The 23,116-nt window shown below is 34.9% G+C and overlaps 3 protein-coding genes and 1 long non-coding RNA gene across 8 annotated transcripts; 2 read left to right on the top strand and 2 right to left on the bottom strand.

Annotated features, from left to right (window-relative positions):
- Positions 1-61: 61 nt before the first annotated feature.
- On the bottom strand, positions 62-3,885 carry MED24 (mediator complex subunit 24). 2 transcript variants are annotated; one of them, XM_034324744.2, is made up of 8 exons: positions 3,750-3,885; positions 3,552-3,677; positions 3,454-3,487; positions 1,722-3,381; positions 1,569-1,661; positions 1,203-1,493; positions 688-1,135; positions 62-617 (listed from the first exon to the last, which is right to left on the bottom strand). In XM_034324744.2, the coding sequence occupies exons 1-8, from the start codon at positions 3,876-3,878 to the stop codon at positions 471-473; spliced, it is 2,928 nt and encodes a 975-aa protein (XP_034180635.1). In that variant the 5' UTR covers positions 3,879-3,885; the 3' UTR covers positions 62-470. The 2 variants fall into 2 exon arrangements, with proteins under 2 accessions (XP_034180635.1, XP_034180634.1); XM_034324743.2 differs by having other exon boundaries at positions 1,722-3,487.
- A 437-nt stretch (positions 3,886-4,322) lies between these two features.
- LOC143305468 (uncharacterized) lies at positions 4,323-5,047 on the top strand. Its single transcript, XR_013062423.1, has 3 exons — positions 4,323-4,429; positions 4,499-4,614; positions 4,689-5,047. It is a non-coding gene; the product is annotated as an uncharacterized LOC143305468 (long non-coding RNA).
- Positions 5,048-14,992: 9,945 nt separating this feature from the next.
- Positions 14,993-16,633, top strand: LOC117604345 (uncharacterized). Its single transcript, XM_034324301.2, has 2 exons — positions 14,993-16,134; positions 16,215-16,633. Exons 1-2 carry the CDS (start codon positions 15,106-15,108, stop codon positions 16,503-16,505), a joined length of 1,320 nt encoding a protein of 439 aa, XP_034180192.2. The 5' UTR covers positions 14,993-15,105; the 3' UTR covers positions 16,506-16,633.
- Positions 16,632-21,474, bottom strand: Vps11 (vacuolar protein sorting 11). Of its 4 annotated transcripts, none has more exons than XM_034324298.2 (16): positions 21,306-21,474; positions 21,135-21,203; positions 20,872-21,045; positions 20,590-20,786; positions 20,260-20,518; positions 20,036-20,190; positions 19,734-19,967; positions 19,376-19,676; positions 19,110-19,298; positions 18,929-19,051; positions 18,722-18,849; positions 18,429-18,641; positions 18,182-18,354; positions 17,806-18,103; positions 17,407-17,729; positions 16,632-17,298 (listed from the first exon to the last, which is right to left on the bottom strand). In XM_034324298.2, exons 1-16 carry the CDS (start codon positions 21,318-21,320, stop codon positions 16,946-16,948), a joined length of 3,204 nt encoding a protein of 1,067 aa, XP_034180189.1. In that variant the 5' UTR covers positions 21,321-21,474; the 3' UTR covers positions 16,632-16,945. The 4 variants fall into 4 exon arrangements, with proteins under 4 accessions (XP_034180189.1, XP_034180190.1, XP_034180188.1 ...); XM_034324299.2 differs by having other exon boundaries at positions 16,632-17,223; XM_034324297.2 differs by having other exon boundaries at positions 16,633-17,301.
- Between the last annotated feature and the right edge of the window lie 1,642 nt (positions 21,475-23,116).

Below are 23,116 nucleotides of genomic sequence, written 5' to 3'. Positions count from 1 at the left end.
GGAATCGTTTGCAAGAGACGTTCCCGAAAGTGAAGAAAGAATCGTTCGATTATACGTTTCTTGCGCCGACAAATTTCGCTCGTTTATCCTCGACCTGTTAATATCGTGTAAAAATTCTCGTTCCGAGAATGCTCCATTGTATCATTTATTGTACATATTTTTAAATTTAAGCGTTATTTATAGCGATTTGTCAGAAAGTGTTTATAAATTGAAAGAAAAAAAAGAGAGAAATAAGCTATCGAGAGTAATTACCTTTTCTGAATTCCGTTGTTTCATTCATTATCCTTCCCGAAAAGTCAATGAAAACGAAGAAGGAAATGTTTAAACGGAGTTCGTATTAAATTCGTATATTTTAAAATAATTATACAATCGGATGTCTCACTATCGTCTACGCTTGTTTCCTCCTATAAATAAATTTTTTTCTTGTCCATAAAAAGGCGCTCCACGTGTTAAACGTGTCGCGTCACTAATTATTTCGAGGGTTTCAGACCGATATTACGCAGCATACACAAATCTCGCGCGGTTGCCTTCCTGCCAGCTGCTGTCTGAATATCGTAAAACCTTAACAGAATATCAGTCGTGAACAATTCAGGCAGCGCTTTCAGAAGGCAAGGTACCTGAAAAATAATCACACGAATAAACAAATTTATCTTCTTAACAAAAGTAACGAGAATTCAAAATACTCACCAATGTTTGTGGCATTCCTTGAAGTAAAATACGAGTTCTATCCTTCCCGCATTGCACCATCAGACGTAAAAATTGAAGTATAAAATGAGTCTGTTGGGATACCTCACCGTCTCTGCCAGCTAGGAACGAGAATATCGTGAATAATCCGTTCAGGGCAGAGAGGAGAGGATCCCTCAACACTACCGATTTCTGTCCGTTGGTCGATCCTTGAGATTGCGGACTCTGAGAGCCAAATATAGGATTCGAGTCTCCTGCCTCGTTTAATCTTAAAATCTTATTCGCTGGAACACCGAGTGCATCCAGCTCGTCCGCGTCCAAATCTCGTCGCACCCGTTTCCTATTGTTCCCTCTATACGGATTCGAATTATTGTATTCTAACGTAGAAAATATACAGTACACGCACAATTTGGCTAGTATCGAGGATTGTGGCTCGACCAGTTCTTCGCTCCTGCAAGAAGGTTTCAAAGTTGAAGTACAAATAACGAGAATAAAAATCTAGGAAGCATGAGACTTACTGTAACGAGTTGTATAAATATTGTGGAATGATATGATTTATGAGATCTAATGTACAATTCTCGATGTCAAGGTGGAAAATAGCGAACGCTACGTCTACGGCTTGATCCAGTTCCTCCTGATAACGATACTTCAACACCTCCTTCACTATATTCGACACGAACCACAACGAGCCTCCGGTATTTAATAAAGATTCTAAAGATTGAGTCGCCTGAATGTTTATCCATCCCCGTTGATTTATATTTCTCCAAACAGTCTCTAATTGCTCTAATATCGGTTGCCTCGATATGATGCTGATAGAAAAATAAAAACCTTAAATAACAGGTATGAAATTAATGGGCCTAATGAAACGTCTAATAGAATAATACCTATGAGACATCGAAAGCACCTTCGTTTTTGACTGGGTCGGGGGATGCACATCGTATTGCATTTTGCGAATGATCTGTGACATCAAACTAGATCTAAAAAGAAATGATAGTTGCAATTAAAATGTATTAGACATTGTTTATTCTTGTACTAACCGCTCTTTAAGATTGTCCTGCATCTCGTCGCCGGGAAGCGGAGTTAAAAAGTGTTGGACCATGTTCATGGGTTTCAACAGAGCATCCTGATGAGTGATGCTCATATAGGCGCAAAGCCAAGCGGCTGCGCAAACGGGTAAACAGCAAGCAGTCGCTCTTAAACCATCTAAAGCTCTCTTAACATCACCAGCTCCTAGGACGTCGCTCTCCCAGGCACAGAGGAGCTCTTTCACAGCGCCCATGGCCGATTGGCACGCGATGTGCCATTTTATATTACTGGACTTGAAGTCGGGATCAGGGGAATTGATTTGTGCCAGTAACGCGTCCACCCTTGCGGGATCGATGTTTTGTAACATTTTTTGGGGTGACTTTGGTTGGTTCCGCTCGGGCATGCATTCGCGCACCCATTGCTCGAAAAACGAGTCTCCTCCTCCTTCTTCTAACACGGCATCAGATCCGTACGTTTGAACTATAGAACACAGCATGAGGAACGATACGTCGAATAACATTGCTCTCGTCGCGGCAGTCTTTGGTGGGACAGGTTCGTTGATCTGCTTGCTACATTCGTTGAATTTGATTAGCTTGGTAACAAAAGTTTTCAGCTTTCCCTCGACGGTGGCTACAGCCAACATCAGCTCGAAACTCTTTCCGGTTAGAACTTGATATAACATACTCAGTAACGCCTCGTGGATCTTCATGTAATCTGCGTTTAACGTCTTCAAAATTCCGGATAAAGTAGGCTCCGCTCGAACGATTACCTTTGGAATAGAAGGTGTCGACGTGGAAGAGTCTAATTTTTGCAAACTAGCCGTTACACCCTCTCTTCGGCTGCTCAACTGTTTCGCCTGCTTCTCCGTGACTAAACTGACCTTTTGCAATGCGTTCAATAAACATTCGACGCTGTTGCAGGAACAAGCTGTATCCATTATATCGAGGAGCGGTGTGAACTGAAGCAACAATTCAAACGCGTCTAAGACATCCTGAGAATATTCCGATTTGTCGTCACCGTTCGAATGTGCCATATGAAGCTCCTTCAAAATTAGAGGCACCTTTAGAAACGTGAAAGCACCCCATTGGGATTCTTTGAACATACCCACAACATTGTGCAGGCACATTAAACAGGCACGAATGATCTCGCAGTACAACCTCGGGTTCGTGTAATTCTTAAGTCTTTGGACCATTAACATTTGATTAACAAACACAGCCGTTTCCGTGCTAGGATTTAGTAAGACTTGTACAGCGAACAAAGGCTGCAGGCAGTGGGTTATGGATTCCATTTGAGTCATTTCAGGGGACAGAGTAAGGCAGTCGATCTCCAGATTGCACAGCTTCTTCAGAGATTCTTCAATCGGTACCGAAGACTTTAAACTACTCGTTTTCAACAACGCTTCGATTTCCTGGCACTTTTTTACAACTTCTATGTACAGATCCTTATCGTCATATTTGGCTAAGTACATCATAGCGCAAAGGAAATCGGAACTAAGCATCTGTTTCAATATACTCGCAGGTTTGTCCATCAATTCGGTCGGTTGCGGAGTCAACGGACTGTTTTGAGGCATTTTTGTTAATGCGTGCAAATAACACTGCAGCAACCAATGTACAATAGACAAAACTGCGGCAGCCAAAAGATCTTCCTCGGGTTTACCGCGGCAAGTTATACCTATTTGAATAGATTCTAAAAATTCCAGTAAACTTAAAATACAATGGGGCTTATGGAAAGCATCGTATTTACTTATTCGCTGAAGCACAGCAGCATAGGAGACCAACTGAAAAATGTATTTAGTGAATATTGTACAATATAATGGAAATTCATTTTCAAGCAGAGCATACCTGAGAACTTAGAGAATGTTTCAAATAAGATAGTACTAATTGATTTGGGCCTAGTCCTACCAATGCTTGTTGTAATATACAATCTGCTAAATTATATACATCTCCGCTAACACCTCTTGGTAAAATCTGAAAGAAAAAATGATTAGCAGTTACCGGTGAGTACAAGATGTATGTTTTTATATTAAAATCATTACTTACTGTTTTAATATTAATACCCCATTGTAAATCACTCCAACGTTCTCTCCATGCCCTCAGCAAAAGAGCTTTTAGACTGCTAGTTTTACTGGTTACTTTAGTCTCCATAGCTGATGTCAGGAGATTACACATAATTTCTTCTACTTAAGTAAAGTCTGCAATGTCATCAAGTACATTAAATAATAGGGAATTGTATAAACCAGAGTGCAATGTACCAATGTCTCAATCAAATATTATGTTCGTGGCATTCTCATTAAACAAAAGTTACCATATACTCTACAGAAATTAATTCTTAATAATCAAATTGATTGCATACAACATGACTTCAACAGAGTGTATAACCTTATAGATATGTAAGGAATAGAATGAAGTATGTTCATTTGAGAACCGAGAGGCAAAATAAATATTTAATTTTTTAGTTCAAACCATCATCGTGCCTACCTCATTTCAGAGAAATTTAATTGTTTAATAAATTACTATAACTGGCATCTTTTCAGTAAAGTTTGAGCTCGCAACCTTTCCACAGCGGCCATGATAAAACAACACCTAAGACCAACCACTGTAGGTACTTCTACAACTATCATGGTTGTCGACTGGTTTCCTTCGTTTCTGAATAGATAGCGTGGTGATCAAATTTTTAACAGATTTTGATAATCTGTTTGGAAAGATTATGCTGTTTTGGTGTAAATATTTATTCATATCAAATGGAAATGATATGTATGACAGCGTAAGTATGACACTTATACTTTTAGGCACAAACATACAGATGTGGAGAGTGAAGAGGATCGTCTTTGACGGGGGTAGTGGTAGGTCTCTTCACACTCTCCTATTAATTTTTACTTTCCTAATAGTGGATTCATTAGGAAGTGTAAGTATCAGTCTTTACATTCAAGTAGTATAAACCCCAAAGGTAATTGTTATTAAACTTATTTATTTTTACAGATCAAACCAGGATGTATGTATATACAGCATGATAGTTCAAGAGATCCGGTACCGTCTCAACCAAATTGTATACATAATGTTTGTTCAATAATTGCTTTCAATTATCTTATATAAGTGTATAGAGTTCATGTTCTACTGTATTATTTTATTAATAAAAAAGGCGTCGAGGCTGAACTCCGAATTCCGCATCGGTAAAACAGGCCATGTTTGATCGAAAATTAAGCTGTACAGAAACTGATTTAAGCGCCACCTGAATAATTGCATCCAACTAATGGCATGTTATACTACGTTACCTTTCGCAAATACCTAAATGACACATGTATGTTATATGTATAAGTATATAATTAAACAATACTGACCATGCATTCATTATTATTAATTTTTTTTCCGTAAAATTGTATTTGCAATGTGGTACACTTCAGAATCTTAAACACATAGTTCCTGAAAAAAATATAACAGCGATTAAATAGAAAAAAAGCATTTTCGCAGCCAATTCGCTCGTATTATTTGCTGCATAATTAATAAATATACCATAGAAATAATGGTACAGTTATTAATTAGTCATCAAATAATAACGATTGCCCAGGTCTCACCACGGGGAGGTTGCTGCGGGTGGAGACCCGCCCTACCTCATCCCATCCACCCTCCATTTATGCAAATTTTTATTTTTATTCAATATCATCATCCTCTTGATGCACATTTGCAAAACGTTTTTGACTGTTGTGCAAACGAACAACAAAAGGAGCATTATTTTTATTCACTACCTACCTATCTACTTATCTATACATATATTTACGTAGATTTTTGCTATTTATTCCTATCGCAACATTTTTTAATTTTGATTTTGATTACAGATCTGTAATTAATAAATATGCAATTGCATATTTGTCCTACATACTTATATTACTAAGAATATCTACTTATACGAGCGCTCGTAATTATATTAAAAATTCGCTTAAATCTAACGCTTCCTAATTAAACACTGTAGTGTTTGACGATTATATCTTAATGACTATATACATAAATAAGTCCAATGAATTTGTTGATTTTGTTGTCCTCACCAGAATACTTCCTAAAATAAAACTGAAAAGAATTAAACATAATTTAAGAAAATAATAAGGCTCATGTAGCCTTAATCATAAATTTACAACCTGCCTAAAACAAACAGAAAAGGATTAAATACAATTTTCGAAAATAGTACGGTTCAAATATTACCACTTATAACATTCATTTTTCCTTTTCAATCATTTTCACCTTGTTTTACTTAATTGGATACATTAAATTCCACTTATGGACGCTAGATTTTATATAACATTTCTTCTAGTCGATTATCCAATATTATTTCATACTTCCTATAAAGATATTTCTCTGTAACAGAAACTGATTAATTGAATCCAGATAAAGACAAAGAAAAATTAATAGCTGGAAAGAAGATACATTAGTAACAATAAAATTTTATAAAAGTGAGAGTGGTTGTTAATAATTCAAAATCAATTTGATACGAAATATAAATTTAAAGCAAACTTCAGTACCAAAATAAAGAGAAAAAAATTTAGAAAAATATATATTTGAGTTAAGTGATTTGAGTTAAGAACATTAATTATTTCATTTTATTGTATTTAATATTCGTTCATTTCGCGATAAATAGCACACAATATTTTAATTGAAACAACTGCCTTTTACTGCAATATATAGTACGTACAACCACGACTCTACTCGACTTTATTGCATTATATTATTCAATACACCTTTCAATGCAAATTTATTGTAAATGGAAAAACTGAAAAAAAATCACGAGTGGACTTTGCTTTTCAGGAAAAGAATTTGAAAATTTATAAAAGTAATTTAATTAGCTTCTCCGTAAGCTTGAAACAAAACATCGCGATCAAAAATTAAAACTAAACAACTCGAACAACAATTATCCACTACTTTTGTTTAAATAAAGTAGTATTAAAATTTAATAAGCTATCTCGAATGAACAAATATTCCTTGAAATAATTTATCACCAATCATCACAAAATAAAATCAACTTTCATTTTAAATAAAACGTTGAATAAAGTTCTATTTAAAACTTTATCGTATTTAATAATATTCTGTAAACATTAAATTCATATATTATTTAACAGTATTTCCAACAACCGAATGCTCAAATTTTCAAAATTAAAAAAAGGGAAGAAAAAAGAATTGGGGCATGGCAGTGGGAGGGAGGGTACAGGGGAACCTGAAAAGAAAAGTTTGACTGCCCATAAGAGCAATCCCTAAGCAAACTCTATAAAACAAACCGAAATCACACGCAACACTAATTTCAAAATTGCAAACATTCTGAACTATGACAAAACATCGGCTGGCAACGAGGGGTCTCACGCCCCCTAGACTTACGCCAGACGCTACATACCACCCACCCCGCCTGGACGTCGTAACGCCAGGACAGAGTGCACCCCTTCGCTAAGAGCGCTACCCGCCCGTCCAACACGTTGCATCCAACGGTGTCAGATTGACGGACGCCCATAGTATAGACAAAAGGACTACAGTTTAGAATATGGTAACATATTTTCATATGTTCCGTATTCTAAAGCTGCGCCTGCAAAGGCCTAGTAATGCATGGGTATATCTCCCAGAGATGGTGTTCACGGTCTTAGGCCGCGGAATCCTTGACTAGCAATGGATTCCCACCGAATGTGAGTCATAGTTACTTCCACTAATTTAATAACAATCGCGAATTCAGACGCAACACTAATTTCATTAATTATATAATATGTACAAAAGCGTACGCGTGAAGGCTGCTCCATTATGCGCAACACTAAGCTGAAAAAAAGAAAAAAAGAGAAAACGCGAACTGTAACGCAACACTACTCAAATCTACCGAATTTTGTAAGACGCAACACTAATCTAAAAAAGGGGTACAGCCAATCCAAGGCTGTACCACGACAGCTGGTCCATAGCTGCCTTATGGACCATGGCAACTCCACTGGATCGTTTTTGGGCATTTCTAATGCAAAACGCGAATATTCATTACCGCAACACTAATTAGCAGGGAACTCTATAAACTAATGCAAAGCAATCGCGTATTTATAAGTCGCAACACTGGGAAACAATCGCGCTAATGTCATTCGCAACACTACCTTTAACAGACATGCAATTAAAATGCAGAAAAGGGGGATTTTCAAACCGTGAATTTTTTACTCGCAACACTAATTTCATTAATTATATAATATGTAAAAAGTGTACGCGTGAAGGCTGCTCCATTATGCGCAACACTAAGCTGAAAAAAAGAAAAAAAGAGAAAACGCGAACTGTAACGCAACACTACTCAAATCTACCGAATTCTGTAAGACGCAACACTAATCTAAAAAAGGGGTACAGCCAATCCAAGGCTGTATCACGGCAGCTGGTCCATAGCTGCCTTATGGACCATGGCAACTCCACTGGATCGTTTCTGGGCATTTCATCATATATCGCAACTCTAATGTAAAACGCGAATATTCTTTACCGCAACACTAATTAGCAGGGAACTCTATAAACTAATGCAAAGCAATCGCGTATTTATAAGTCGCAACACTGGGAAACAATCGCGCTAATGTCATTCGCAACGCTATCTTTAACAGACATGCAATTAAAATACAAAAAAAGGGGATTCTCAAACCGTGAATCTTTTACTCGCAACACTAAAGCAATGAACATTAAAAAGCAAAACTCTGAAAAATCTTAAAGCAATCAACATTGAAAAGTTAAATTCTATTTTAAAGCAATGCAAGAAAGAAACGCGATATTTAAATTTCGCAACACTAAATGAAAATCGCGATAATCATGCATACGCAACATTAAATTGAACCGTGATCGATATTCATTCGCAACACTAAATTGAGCCGTGGTCAATATTCGCAACACTAAATTAAAAACGCGATTTGCCCAAAAACATGGGGGTCACGGGCCCCCTCTTGTCCTGAAATTACAAAACTACAACTACAGGCAAGCACAGTGACAAAGTAGTAACGATAATGATTTCCCATCCTTTTTTGCAAAAGGATGCAAAATCATTAGTAGTTCCCCTCTTGAAAGACAGTTTGTCGGGGCGCTTCGGCATATAGCCTTTTCTTTCTTCGGGCGGTCCACCCATCTGAAACTTATATCTAAAGCTCGAGACTTGCAAATTCGTAAAACAAAAAAAAACCAATCAACAAAAATGAAAAATCGCGAAACTCTAATTGACACGTGGACGAAAAAGGACTTTATATAAGTCGTTGTTCGTGCACACGTGCCGTGCTCGAGCAGAACTTGTGCGTTTCGTGCTATCGCGATCGCGTATGACGACTTATGAAGTCGCCAAAAATTTGAAAAATTGTACAGATAGAATCGAAGGCGAACGGCATACTCCGTTCGTATCGATTGGATCGTCAATTCTTCAAATATATTCCAGGTACAGGTTGATCACGCGAAATCGCGCCTACCCGACCAAGAGACTGTGACAACCTGTCCCGGCCCTACCTACCTACAATCTATCACACACACCAGAAGGTATACTACCTACCTACCTAACCCTATATTTAAAAAAGGCAAAATCACATTCTCACAAAAATTCATTCCACGACCCCCATACACTCCACCCGGGCGCAAGAGCCTAAACTAGGGAGAACGTCCCGGGACGCCTCCGTCACCCGAGTTTCATCTCACATCACACTCTACGGTACGTACCATTTTTCACTGAAATCGTCTGGCAAGGCTAGCAATCATTGCGTATAATGATAATTACAAAATTTAATTAACTACTTTGATATAGAATATTTCATAATAATGGTAATAATCATGGTAATAGTAATGGCAATATAGTAATAGTAATGGTAATAATATTATTTTGTTTGTACGTTCATTGTACATCTTGTTGAATAAAATATTATTTCAAATTAAAAGTTAAATAAAAAAGTAATTAAACCGACGCAATCCCACAGCCTAAAAACACACACACCATATGTGGAAATTACGTCGTGCACGATATACTAACACAATGCCAGCCGCTTATTAATTATTATTCTTATGAACTAGGTCATCGTGCCCATTGCCTCTACCCATCCAAGTAGCACCTGGGCACGTGAATGAGCTTTGGCAATAAACACGGAAAGGGTTAAACCTGAAAATCCTGATCTACAAACATGATTAGTACATAAACATCTAACGGGCTAATATTTCACTACTTTAATAAAAGTGACTCGACTTTGTAAATATAAAGGTTTAAGAACAAATACAGAAAAGTAACATTGAGCAACTATGACGCAAACATGGTGCACTGCTAATATCAGCTGGCAACGAAGGGTCTCACGCCCCCTAGACTTACGCCAGACGCTACATACCACCCACCCCGCCTGGACGTCGTAACGCCAGGACAGAGTGCACCCCTTCGCTAAGAGCGCTACCCGCCCGTCCAACACGTTGCATCCAACGGTGTCAGATTTGCGGACGCCCATAGTATAGACAAAAGGACTACAGTTTAGAATATGGTAACATATTTTCATATGTTCCGTATTCTAAAGCTGCGCCTGCAAAGGCCTAGTAATGCATGGGTATATCTCCCAGAGATGGTGTTCACGGTCTTATGCCGCGGAATCCTTATAACTAATTTGATTAATTAAATAATACATAGGATTGAGTTTAAAAACCAAAAGGATTCCCACCGAATACCAGTCAGTGCATCGTCATATTTACTCTCGCGTCGAAAATTTCTCGCAACACTAATTTAATAAAGGCAAAACTCTAATAAAAAGGAATTTAATGTCAAAATTGAATTTGATATTTTATTAAAAGCAAAATGACTAATTAAAAATTCTTTACAATGAAAAAAGAATATATTGTAAAAATTAATAAAAAATTAAAACATCCTCGGGCGACTCCCTCCTCAGAGTAACTTTTCAAGAATACGCAAAATGTGTTGAAATAGATCACTCTGACTTGGAAGTCTACCCGTCACGAATTGTCTTCTTGCACATAAATTGTTCATTTTTTCATGAACGTGTAAATAAGTTAAACTACTTGGAAAAAATTCTCAAATTATATTTGAATTTATAATGTACAAAATGTAATTAAATCAATGTAATAACATCATTAATATGTATATCCAGTATACATATTACATAATACTATCAATATTATATTGCTTTGAACCATCGCAATAACTAACTCAGATAGTATTTGACTTCTCTATTACAGACAAACTAAATAAAATTGTTTCGGTATTAAAATATTCTAATTCCACAGTTAAGAATATTTAAGAGCATTCATATATTTCAAAAATATCTATTAGAATATGTGGAATTGAAATGATATTAAAACGCGGAGTACAAGAAGATCTAGCCTAACTAAATGAAATGAAACAATAAAAATGTTACTACTCATGGGTATGTATAATCATACCCATGGTCACTATGCTTGCCAAGCACGTATACAACTGGTAGCCCGTGTCGATTCGGACCATTCGTCCTACGACATGATTGGGCACCAGAGGAACCATAAAACATGCGACTCACCGTTCGCAGATATACTCTTCTTCCGACAGTCAAGTAGGAGGATGGACAACACCAGGTAGTCCGTGAAGAAATTCATCTGTAACAAAAAAAGAAGAATTACGGTTAATTTTGAAAATTATAAATTTTTATTCTAATAAAATTATATATGAAATTGAATTTTATAAAATATTAGCAATTAAAAAGAAATCCCAATTATCAAGGGTTGAAATTGTAAATTATTCTATTTTAATAAAAAGCAATTAAGTGACGTACCAAGACGGAAGTCGTGAAGAAAGCCATCATCAGGATATCCAGGAACTCGGCAATCAAAAAATTCATCTGTAACAAAACGAAAAAGAATTACGGTTAATTTTGCAAATTATTAATTTTTATTCTAATAAAATTATATATGAAATTATATTTTATAAAATATTAGCAATAGCAATTAAGAACTTTCAATTATCAAGTATTGAAATTGTAAATTATTCTATTTCAATTAAAATTAATTAAATAAAGTAATAAGATACTTACACTCTTTCCTTATGGAGCATCGCCCAAAACTCCTCTTCAGTGGTGCTTTGACTCTAATCCCGAATATATCGAGCAATTAAAAAAAAATTAAAAATAAAAATAGTAACGCGACCGTGAATAATTTCCGGCGAACAATTGTAAAGACTCTACTTTCACGATGGAAAAAGAAAAATCAGAGCCGCGATGCTCTAGAAAATAGTTTATTATACGCAGCAAACACTGACTCTACTTTCGCGTGATTCCTAATTGAACAAACGCAACTCTATTCAGGGCCAGTTCACCCTTGTCAAAATCAAAACATTGTAAGTACGTGCAAACACTGACTCTACCGACCGCCTTGCGCGCGGCCACAACAATTCCTGGAAGAAAAGCTTAGTGAGCAGGGATGGGCTGGGTGGAAATATACAAAAAAAAAAGAAAACATTCTTCCTATTAAGCATTCGTTAAAGAAATACTGTTATGTGTAAATGGAAATATCAGTGTTCGTGAAATATTTTCAACGAACACGAATATTATTTGAGTTGAATATGGATCCTAGATAACATCGTAATAACGAAATGTATTAAATAATTGTTGATAATTATTCCAATGAATATTACAAGGATAAAAAATCATTGTTAAATACATATAATAAACTATTTTATTAAAGCAGTGGATTTTTGTTGTTAAAATTGTAAGCATATTAAAATTTGTTGGAAATTCTATTACGTAGTAATTTATAAATTATCTAATTCTTTTCAATAAGCAAAATCCAATAATTAATCATGCTTAAACAGCATGTGATTTAAAAACGTGATTCTATTTTAATTGTAACTTGCATCGAAAACTGGATATTATAATATAATTACTACGATTTAACAAAAATAGATTATTTAAAATAATTAATAATTGCAGAAGAGAAGCAATCATTTGCAGCAGAATACGAATCATTTCAATTTTGTTCTAGTTTAAAACAAATGTATTAAAATACTGGACGAAATTATTTAATAAAATGAAAAATTAATTATTCTTTTTCTATGAATTGGTTAAAGAAAAATAGTCTCTAATCTTTTCTTTCTTGACTTTGGTAGCAAGTAATTATCAAAAATGCTTACAATTAACGACTCAATAAAAGACAAGTAATAATAAATGTTAATAGTTGATTAGAATAAATTAAAACAATAAATTCTTACGAAATTCTATTTCAAACCCATATCATGGCGTCCTTTCAATGTCCATCAAATATCTGTAACAAAAAAGAAATACAAATTTATGTACATAAAATGTAATCAACAATAAGAAACGATCGAACTATAATTTATGCAAAATATTTTTATAGATACAATGCTCACTTATTACTTATACGGAAGGAAGCTCTCAACACGTCTTGTCACTTCGACGTTCGCGAGAGAAATGGCGAGACCTTCCTTCCCGACAAAGACCGGTCGGCACCGCTTCGGTATTATTCGGTAATGTTCGTCCCCAGCCGAACCGAAGCCGGTAGACGAACAGATCTCATAATATTACGATGCTCAAGAAAGAACGTTATTAAATATCAAACAGTAAATTGTGTGAAAGAATATTAAAAACGTTCAATATTGGTTAGGAAATTAACGATATAAAAGGGAAAGTGATTCAAATTCTGCTGTTCCAACCTCATTGTACAATCGCGACAAGAACACAAATTTTCAACTCTTGTATTTTTAAAGATCATCTCGAATTAATGTCAAAAATCAGGAATCTAGACTTCTCTCCAGCTATTCTTTCTATTTTTTGTACTTTTAACACCCGAAAGACAATTCAATTTAATGTTTGAAGATAATTTAATCTTACCTGTTGCAGACGCGTGGAGAGTAGACGAAGCTTCGAAGAGGAATGCTGCACTGCGCCACAAATCGACGCACTCGCTCACACAACGACGTGTCTGATTGGTCGAAATGAGAGGACGCCAACATGGGACGACCAATCACAGCCATCGATAGAAGTTTCAAAGTGCTTCGAAACTTTAATACTAATCGTAAGGGAAAGGTTCGTTAAAAATTATCGACGCCATATTGAAATAAAATCAAGATTACTTTTCTCAACTTTAAACACCAAAATATAAGAAAGAAAGTAGAAAAAATATAAGATATTGACGGGATTTAAGAAATTATTGATATAAAAGCAGAATAAATGAAGGAAATATTATTTTAATTCGTATCTATATCGGCGTAATAGTAAAATTATCACGATATATAACAATAAATTACGGGAAAAATGTACCAAAAACATGAAAAAATGCAATAATATTCGAAAAATTATTGATATAAAGGGAAAATAATTCAGATTCTGTTCTTCCAACTTCGTTGTCAATTCACCGCAAGAGCAAAAAATTTCAACTCACGTACTTTTAAAGATAACCTCGAATTAATGTCAAAAAACAAAGAGCCAGACTTCTCTTCGGCTATTCTTTCTCTTTTTTGTATTTTCGATACCCGAAAGACAATTTAATTTAACATTTGAAGATAATTTAATCTTACCTGTTGCAGACACGTGCAAGCCGAACGAAGCTTCGAAGAGGAATGCTGTACTGCGTCACAAATCGACGCACTCGTTCACACAGCGACGTGTCTGATTGGTCGAAATGAAAGGATGCCGAATGAAACAACCAATCACAGCCATTGGTAGAAGTTTCGAAACTGTAATGTTAATCGTAATGGTATAGTTCATATAATAAATATCAGCGAAAAAATTGAATAATGTACTTTTTTTAGCAACACCCGTCTTGCATTATATTTTATATTATTGTAATTATGTAATAAATAAAGGGGCATATCCTATGGCGTGATTTTGATACGAAATATTTAAGAACATATTATTTCAGATATAAATTTTGACACTTATGTGCAATGTATGCATAAGCAAAATGTTAATATGTACAAAAATTATAATCAATCGATTCGGTCGACGCACACATATTCACATATACGAGCTGCGCCCTACAGAAATAACAAGGAACTAAATTTGTGGTCTGTTTTACCTTTTTGACGTCTTTCGCGAGTGAAAAATCAACGAAATCGTAGAACACACTATTTTTCTAAACGAAAGCTTGTACACCATCCCCTGAGTGCTCGTTTTGCTCTATCCGATCCAAAGAATGGCGCGCTGGTCTCTATTTGGACATTCGACTCACAAAAATGTTTATATTACGAATACTGCCATTTTCTTGAGCGTTGACAGACAGCAATTTCAATATTTTATAACTTTTTGACGGTAGGGTGCCGTTAGTTGGATACAATAACTGAGGTGGCGCTGAAATCACTTTCTGTTTGGCCTAATTTTCAATGCAACGTTGACTGTTTTACCGAACCAGAATTTGAAGTTCGGCCTCGACGCTCGCATCACTTTAACTTGAAAATTTTACATTTTTAATAATGACTGATGATGTAAAATTTTTTGTAAGACCAAAAGTTAGATTTTGTCAAACTGACACCAACGAACCGGTAGCGAGAGAATCAAAACTTTCTATAGATCAGAAAAGTGCTACACGGTCGAATAAACCAAGGATTAGAAGTATTGTGACACTTAAGAAACCCATTAAAATATTGAAACTTAACAAAACATGTGATGATCACGAAGATGACAATTTAAAAAGTATTGATAATCCACAAAAAACTGACTCACTAACTGTGTGCACTGATATACCTCTTTGTACAGCTGACGAAAATCCTCTTGAAATAGAAAATCAGAAACCTTTAACTGATAATGAAAATATTAAAAATATTAAAGCAAATTCTGAAGATATTGAGCAAAAAATTTGCAACAAACCTTCACACGATGACAGAGTATCTTCTCCACTATCTTTTAATATAAAAAATAAAAATTTAAACAGACCTCTCAAGTCACAAAGTTATATTAAAGCTAATACTTCAAAGAAATCTGTAAAAAGTAAGAAAGGAAAGGAAAATGAAACACTGGATGCCATAAAGAATAAGACTGTAACTAATAGATTTACACCTTTAGAAATTACAAAGTATAAAGTTAAACCTTGCTCTATTGGAACTAACACAAGAAAGGCAACTGTTGCAAGTAAATTTTCAGTTCCATCCAAAAGAAATTTAACTGCAAAGTCAAATGTTATGCCCTGTCATAAATACCTTAAAATTGCATCCAAAGTTAAGGCCTCCCCTGTCAAAAAGACTGTGATCCGTGATATAATTGGGCCCAAAATAAAGTCTTGCATTGGTCCAGGGGTATCTCATAAAAACCAAAATGATTTGAAGATTCCAGAAAGCGGTGAAAGTACTTCTATAAAATTAAGTATTTCTGGGGAAAAATTAGCAAGACCAGAATACAATTCAATCACGTGTACAATCAATAAATTAAATGAAATGAAGAAGCAAAAGGTTGTGAATGATATTGAACATTTACCACCATCATACAAACATTTTATAAATGGAAAGGTATTAAAACAAGAAAAAATATTTTCACATAGTATTAGAAAATGCATTGTTACACATTCCCTTTTTATTTTTTTTTCTAGATTTCTACTGCCTTGGATTTCCCTCTTGATGAAGCCATTTATAAAGATTTAGTAGATTTATCTGTAGATGAAAAACAATTACCAGGTAGACTGATTCGAAGTAAAGATCCAGAACCAAGACAAAAAGATGCTGTGCCAGTACTATCTGACTTTTTTATACCTGTACTCACAGAAGAATACTGCACTTCTATTTCCAGTAAACCACGAACTCCAGAGACGACTGAAACTTGGAACGCTTTTAGAATAAGTGATAAAATATTCGAATGGAAATATCTTTTGGATCATGTATAATACACCTGTAATTTTTTTATTTGTATATAAGTTTGTTGATCAGTATTTGAAAAACACTTTGGTAGATGTATCTTTTTTTTGTAAAATACGATTTATATTAATACTTATTGAATAAATTATCTAATAGACATTTTGTGTATGTTTATGTGAAAATCTGAAACGTGATATAAATCAATATGTACAGAAGAAGCGTCTTATTCGTGAATGTGAATATGACATTATTTTATAAAGCACTGACTTTAGGGTTACCATGAAATATCGAGCTGAAAAACAACGATTGTATTCTTGTAAAAGAATACAATAATCAAAGCTAAGCTGGATTTACAGAATTAATTTACAATTTTATGCGTATGATAATAACGTTTATGGTGTCTTTTTTACAAAGCTACTACTTATCCGTGGACTTAATAATTGAAATAGCTGGATATAATAAATTTAGTTTATCTACCAAAGGGATTCAAGTTTTTGTTATAATCATCCTCATCGTCCTTAAATGGATTTTTATCGTCATCGTAGTCGTTGGCTTCAGAAAATGGATTCTTTGATTCATCATAATCATCCGCTTCGAACGGATTGGATGGAGTGATTGGTGTTTTTGGTGGTACAAAGGACTTCTGAATCGGTGATGATTTCGGCGTGTTATTTAAAATACGAGCCTCCCGTATAGGCACTGGCGATGCTTTCCTTGAATTTCCTCGAGGAGTAGATATACCACTACCTGTGCCAGAAATATTTGCTTCTAACGACGAAGAGTAAAGATCCGATTTTGGGAAAGAACGCAAACGATCATCTACTGCTGTAGAAATATATTCATAGAAACTAAGGGTTTCAATGTTTCATAAAAAAATAAACTTGTAATAACAAATTAAAATAAATGTATCTTTAACAAAACTATCTTTACCTAGTGTTGTATTTTTTCCCTCTGTTAATCTAATTCTGGCCTCTGCTCCTGGGCCATAGTTTAATTTTGGTTCCTCGAATTTCGTCGATGCTGTAGACAATGATTTGTCGGTATCAGTGATCACCATTAACTTTTTAAACACTCCCCGTCCGAAATAATCGGCAACTAATGAAAATGGATCTTCTGCTCGATCAAGAAGACTGTGAAATGTTTCGTGAAGATCTCTCGACTGTTCTTGAGCCCTTATAATATCCAATAACTTTTTATTATTTGGCAAACAGGCAGGACATTCATTTTCGTTTTCCGAGAAACTTTGGAAACAACTGAAATGGCAATACAATAATATGATATAAAATATCTTTATAAACATAATTGCGTCTATGTACAATGTGAACTTACTGTTGATGGTACGAATGTTGACACATAAAGTGTACTGATGGCAATTCTAATTGATCACGACACGCACTGCAACGCGATCCTTGAAAGATTATTGTGTTATTTTTAATCGATTCTATTTGCTGTCGTATTTTTTGAGTGTCTGCTCGATACTTCTCAGTTAATTCTATGTCTGCCTGTGTCTGTTCGTGCTCTGTTCGCAGTACGCTGTTTAAATAAGTTTTTACATCTCCCATGGTACAAGAAAGTGAAGTTGAAATTGCGTCAATGACCATTAGTGGCGATAAAAGTCTCTCTTGTGCTATGAATGTGTTTCTTTCTTAAAGCAATGTATAAAAAAAAAAAGTAAAGAGAAAATTAGATTGAATTTTAAATGTACCTATGTAGGCCAATATATCTGCAAGAAGTTTAGTCGGCGCTTCTTTGTTTCTTGCAACACTCCACAATGCCTGTACCCATAGATTTGGATCCTGATGGCCAAATCGTTTGCAAGTAGCCAAAACTTGCTCGCTGTCTCCTTCTCGTAAATGAAATCGCAATATTTCCTGGTATCTATTGAGAACATAATATAAATCATAAGATTTCTAAATATAATATTGACTGCATAAATTACTTAATGAACATACAGTTTACTTTCTTCGTAAAGAAAGAGCAAACCGCGCCTAAAGCTATGCTGATGGCATAAAATTAATATCTGGTCTTTATCATAACACGCTTCCGAACTTTGCAACAGACGTATAATCTTCTGTTCATATTGCACTTTAGCTACATCATTATCTAAGGCTGACCAGACATGGAGATAATGTTCTACCAATGTATTATATACCAGAGTACTCCACCTATATATAAACACATTCAAGTTATAAAATATAAATTACAGATATATACTTTTCTTAAAGACCAGTACTAACACACTAACTTGGTATCTGTTTTTACTAGATGTTCTAAGAATTCCACTAAACGTTCTGAATTATTTAAAAACAGGTGAATGAAGTCTTCTGGATTAGCTTTATCAATATGTTGGTCCACGGTACCATCTAACGCTTCCTGGATTAAGTACAGATTATTTAAATTAATTTAATCACGATCAATACAACTCCGGCATCTATTAATTATTCAATTTTACCTGATCAACGAGCGGTTTATTCGAAGGCCTATAATTGGTACATAAGGTCTTTAAAAATTGCGTAGATTCATTTGGCACGTTTTCTATGAGAATATTACCATATTTCTTCATATTAGACTCCGCCTAAAAAATGATTTAAAATTAATTTCATACATAGAATTTTGAAATTAGATAAACATACTTCTTCAAATTCTAAAGTTGCCATGTATTCTAACGCTTTTTTATACTCGTGCTTATCTTCTATTTGAATGCGAAGATACCATTCGTGGCGACCATGCTTTTGTGCAAGAAGTAAGGCATCTTCCGGTGATGCTTGACGACAAACTTTTATCGCAATTTCAACGTCGAAATCGACCTCCCTGTCTTTCGTCTAAAATTGTCAATTAAAATATGTAAATATATTTATTATTTAATAATTTATAATAGGTAGAACTAGAGCTTTTTTACCATGATAAATTCCTTTAATTTATCCGTATGATTCAGCTTTGTATAACAATTTAGTAACAAAGTAGTATGATCTTCCGTTGCTTGTCCGTTTTTATGCAAGGCTTGCAGATAAGTTGTTAAATTATCGATGTGCTGAGAATCTAAGAATTTTCTGATCACGTACGAAGGTTCCAATTTCCCAATAGTTTTTATATACTGCTCTATCGCTCCGTTATGATCACCTTTCGAGTATAAATGATCACCGTATTGTCGAAATATATCGACAAGGCCTTCAGCATCGTACTGCTGATTTTTAGCTATCCTGAAAATGGTATAGCGCTAAGCAATAGTTCTATAACAATCGTTATTTATCAGTTACCTGATAGACACGTCATATAAATTCTTTTTGAAAAGTAATGCTAATTTTGATTGCAAGTCTTTTTCATCCAGGTGGTACAGTTTACTGTCACCGCTGAGTATAAAAAATCCTCCCCATTCAGATAAAACTGCCTGCACGGATAACATTGGTGCAGAGAAAACAGTGAACTTGTTATGTATATCCAGTACTGTGATCATATGTTTATCTACTCCTGGAGGTATTGGTTCTATAGTACTATAAATAAAGAAATGATGAAAGCATATGTACTCTTAACAGAAGAAATTTCAGTACAAAATTCTTGCCTAGGTTTTGCAGAAATGGTGGTTGTGGTTCTTGGAACATCAGCACCTTCTTTTGCTATGATAACTAAATAACTTCTAAACCACTCTAACATTATCTTCTGACCTCCTACTGCATAACAAGGGCCTTTACCATCTGGTGTATAACAATAGATTGCCTAAAATAATGGATATTTAGTAAGAAACATGCATTTAATCTTATGGTGAAATCTTATTAGGATTATTACTTTATCATGGCCAATCATGAAGTGACTATCTTGCATAGTCTCTGCAAGAACACTACACTTTCTAGCACAACCCATAATATCCAAAGGTGATTTAAATTCTTTATCCTTAATAGTAATATTATAAAGGAAAACACTATTTGGTGTAGCAACAAATAAATGAGTTTGTTTACTTGTGGATCTTATTGCTAAACCAGTAATAGAAAGATTTGTGTCTTTCAACACCTTTATTTTATTCTTTCTTTCTCTAGTCAAATCACCCCTAAAAATCAAAACTTATATGTGATAAATTGTATTAATACAAAGGATGATTGTTATTCAATTTATATCTACCTATAAAGCATAATTGAGCCATCCCCAAAGCCAATGGCCATTAAAGTAAGACATGTGTGTACACACAATGCAGTTGCAGGAACAGCTCTGTAACTAGGTATGGCTCTACTTATTCTGACACATGTTGGATTTCCTTGTTTGTCTGGTTTAGCTACATTCCAGACCTTTATTGTAGGATTACAACCTGGTTCATCTTCCTAAACATAAATGTTTTATACCAATAATAAACAGCTTTGAAACGAGCTCATATTAATTTTAATTATTAATTTAAATTACGCTTACACCAATGGTAAACAGATACGTGGAATGTTGAACTTGTTGAGCTAAGGTTAACGTGATTTCGTAAGCACGAAAAGTGGTAACGTCGTAGGTCCTGTTCACTAAATGCACATTGCCCGTGTTATCTCCGAAAACTAAGTTCCCATTACCGCTCGTCGCTGCAGTAACTTGAGCCTCCTAACAGAGTACGAGGTTTGTAACGAATACGAAACTGAATCTACAATGTCTTCTCGGAAAGAAATGAATTAAAATTCGGAACAACTTACGCCAAGTGCTTTAGCAATTTTCCCGCCATCGACTTCTTTCTTAAGATCGAAAAAATTGAAGCGTCTCCACTGAAAAGTAAATATTTTTCACTGTCAGCATGTAGAATGTAAGGTTAAGAAGGAGTCACAAGGCACCCCATACTAAACGATACATTAAAATGCGACACTAACCTCGAGAAATGCCATCACGTATTACGAGCTAATTATGTACACATTTGCAAAAAATATTGTTGATGCTGTAAACGAACAGCAAGCTCGAGCTTTTTTGACAGTTATCTGACAACGGGATTAATCAGACGTACGCTCGCCATCTTTGTCCGCCTACATACGATCAGCTGTTTCTGACATCTCTTGAGTCATACGCAAGCGCCGAGTATTTTCCTACTATACCGACAGCGCCCAATTGAGGTACACAAGTTTCCCACAAATCTTCAGAGATGTCGCTATAAAATAATCGAAAATCAATACGTCATCTATCGAAGAATCAAATTTGATTTTCTGCCGCGTTTTATTATTATTCCTATATATTGATTAATATTAATATCTACAAAATAAATGGATCTTTATTCATTTCTAAAAGTACCTTTAAACAAAAAGAATAAGAAAATGTTTAACGTGAACTTTTTTTAAAATATACAGAAAACAAATTTAAAGTAAATTTTCTTTTATCGCTTTCAAATTAATGTTGAATATAGAACTAAAATACAATTATAAAAGCAATTTGAACGAAAATATTTTGGCAAGGAATCACGAAACACTCTGCGAACACAGAATGCCAAGGCAGTGTATGCAAAATTTTTATATAATTATAATAAAATCTTTTTTGTGTGTTAACTGCGATGACTTTCTGGATCGTTGTTCTTAATTAGTAAGACGTAAGTTCTGTTATATTTGTTAAAAAGGACGAACAGTTAGTGTCGATGATGGGCCGGGATCTGTTTTACAAGGTCTGTTTGTGCGCGATACGCAGGGAATTAAGAAGAAATGGTCGCGAGAATTTCTGCAAGTCGATTATGAATACACAACACCAGTCCCGATTTTTGCGATTCAATCGAGAACCAAGAACGACTCGTTAAATTCAATATAATTCCATGAATCACCCTTTTTCGTTCTCGATCGGCATTCGCGGATCAAAATTCATACAAAAGATCGCTTCTGGAGGAAGCTTGCGGTTTCTGTACGAATTTCGATCGTTTCGCGAGGATCACAAGCTTTCGTTTATCATCGTCTTCTCTTTTTGTACCGTTCTCGTGCTCGCGTTTGAAAGAAAACGAAAAACGCACCATTTTTTCTACGATCGTTTCTCTAATCGTCGCTTCGTTGTATCCATGAATTAACACGTTTGGTGGTCTTTCTCTTATCAATACATTGTCCTCTTTAAATGAATCGTTGAGTTTCTATGATTTGAATTAAAAATTTTGCATTCATTTTAATCCTTGAAAAGCGGAGCCTGGGTCAATCGAGATCCAAACTTACAAAACATACACCAGAACATTAACCTGAAGTTAAATCTATAATTTTTAAACGAGAGTTTCAGATATTGGAAGAATATTTTAGAAGCAGTATAAAATTTAGAAAATGAAATACAAAATTAAATTGAAATTTCGGGGCTCTCTTCACGGTCCGCCGTTCGAGGGTTAAAATCCAAAGAATGAACATTATTATCACTAGAACGTAAATAAATTGTTTTTATTCGTTTGTTACCACTGTAAGACGTTACAAACGTCCCATTGATCGAAATTAATTTTCAAAAGCCTCTATCGAATAAAATGTACAATTTGTAAAATGTTCGTTCATAACACATTACAGCAGTAGCACAGAACCGTCAATCGTTTCCTCTGTCCTATTTTCCTCTTCATCCTTAAAATCTCTGATGCGGTCTTCTCGATATCGGCAAGGGATTAGGAAACATGATTTTCATCAACATTCTTTCACCACTTTATTTAAAGGGTCTCGGGCGAGGGACGATCGGTAGCGCGAAA

The sequence above is a fragment of the Osmia lignaria genome, chromosome 7 (assembly GCF_051020975.1).
Source record: "Osmia lignaria lignaria isolate PbOS001 chromosome 7, iyOsmLign1, whole genome shotgun sequence".
Lineage (NCBI taxonomy): Eukaryota > Metazoa > Arthropoda > Insecta > Hymenoptera > Megachilidae > Osmia > Osmia lignaria.
This window is presented reverse-complemented; position numbering and strand designations above follow the sequence as displayed.

Excerpts from the sequence above, each read along its gene's own strand:
- MED24 (XM_034324743.2), bottom strand. The coding sequence starts at position 3,878 with ATGTGTAATCTCCTGACATCAGCTATGGAGACTAAAGTAACCAGTAAA. Across the intron at positions 3,488-3,551 it reads AACATTCTCTAAGTTCTCAG|TTGGTCTCCTATGCTGCTGT; the intron begins GTATGCTCTGCT and ends TACATTTTTCAG. Across the intron at positions 618-687 it reads AAGGAATGCCACAAACATTG|GTACCTTGCCTTCTGAAAGC; the intron begins GTGAGTATTTTG and ends ATTATTTTTCAG.
- LOC117604345 (XM_034324301.2), top strand. The coding sequence starts at position 15,106 with ATGACTGATGATGTAAAATTTTTTGTAAGACCAAAAGTTAGATTTTGT. Across the intron at positions 16,135-16,214 it reads AACATTTTATAAATGGAAAG|ATTTCTACTGCCTTGGATTT; the intron begins GTATTAAAACAA and ends TTTTTTTTCTAG.
- Vps11 (XM_034324297.2), bottom strand. Across the intron at positions 18,850-18,928 it reads ATAAACCGCTCGTTGATCAG|GAAGCGTTAGATGGTACCGT; the intron begins GTAAAATTGAAT and ends TACTTAATCCAG. Across the intron at positions 18,104-18,181 it reads AGATATATTGGCCTACATAG|CACAAGAGAGACTTTTATCG; the intron begins GTACATTTAAAA and ends ACACATTCATAG.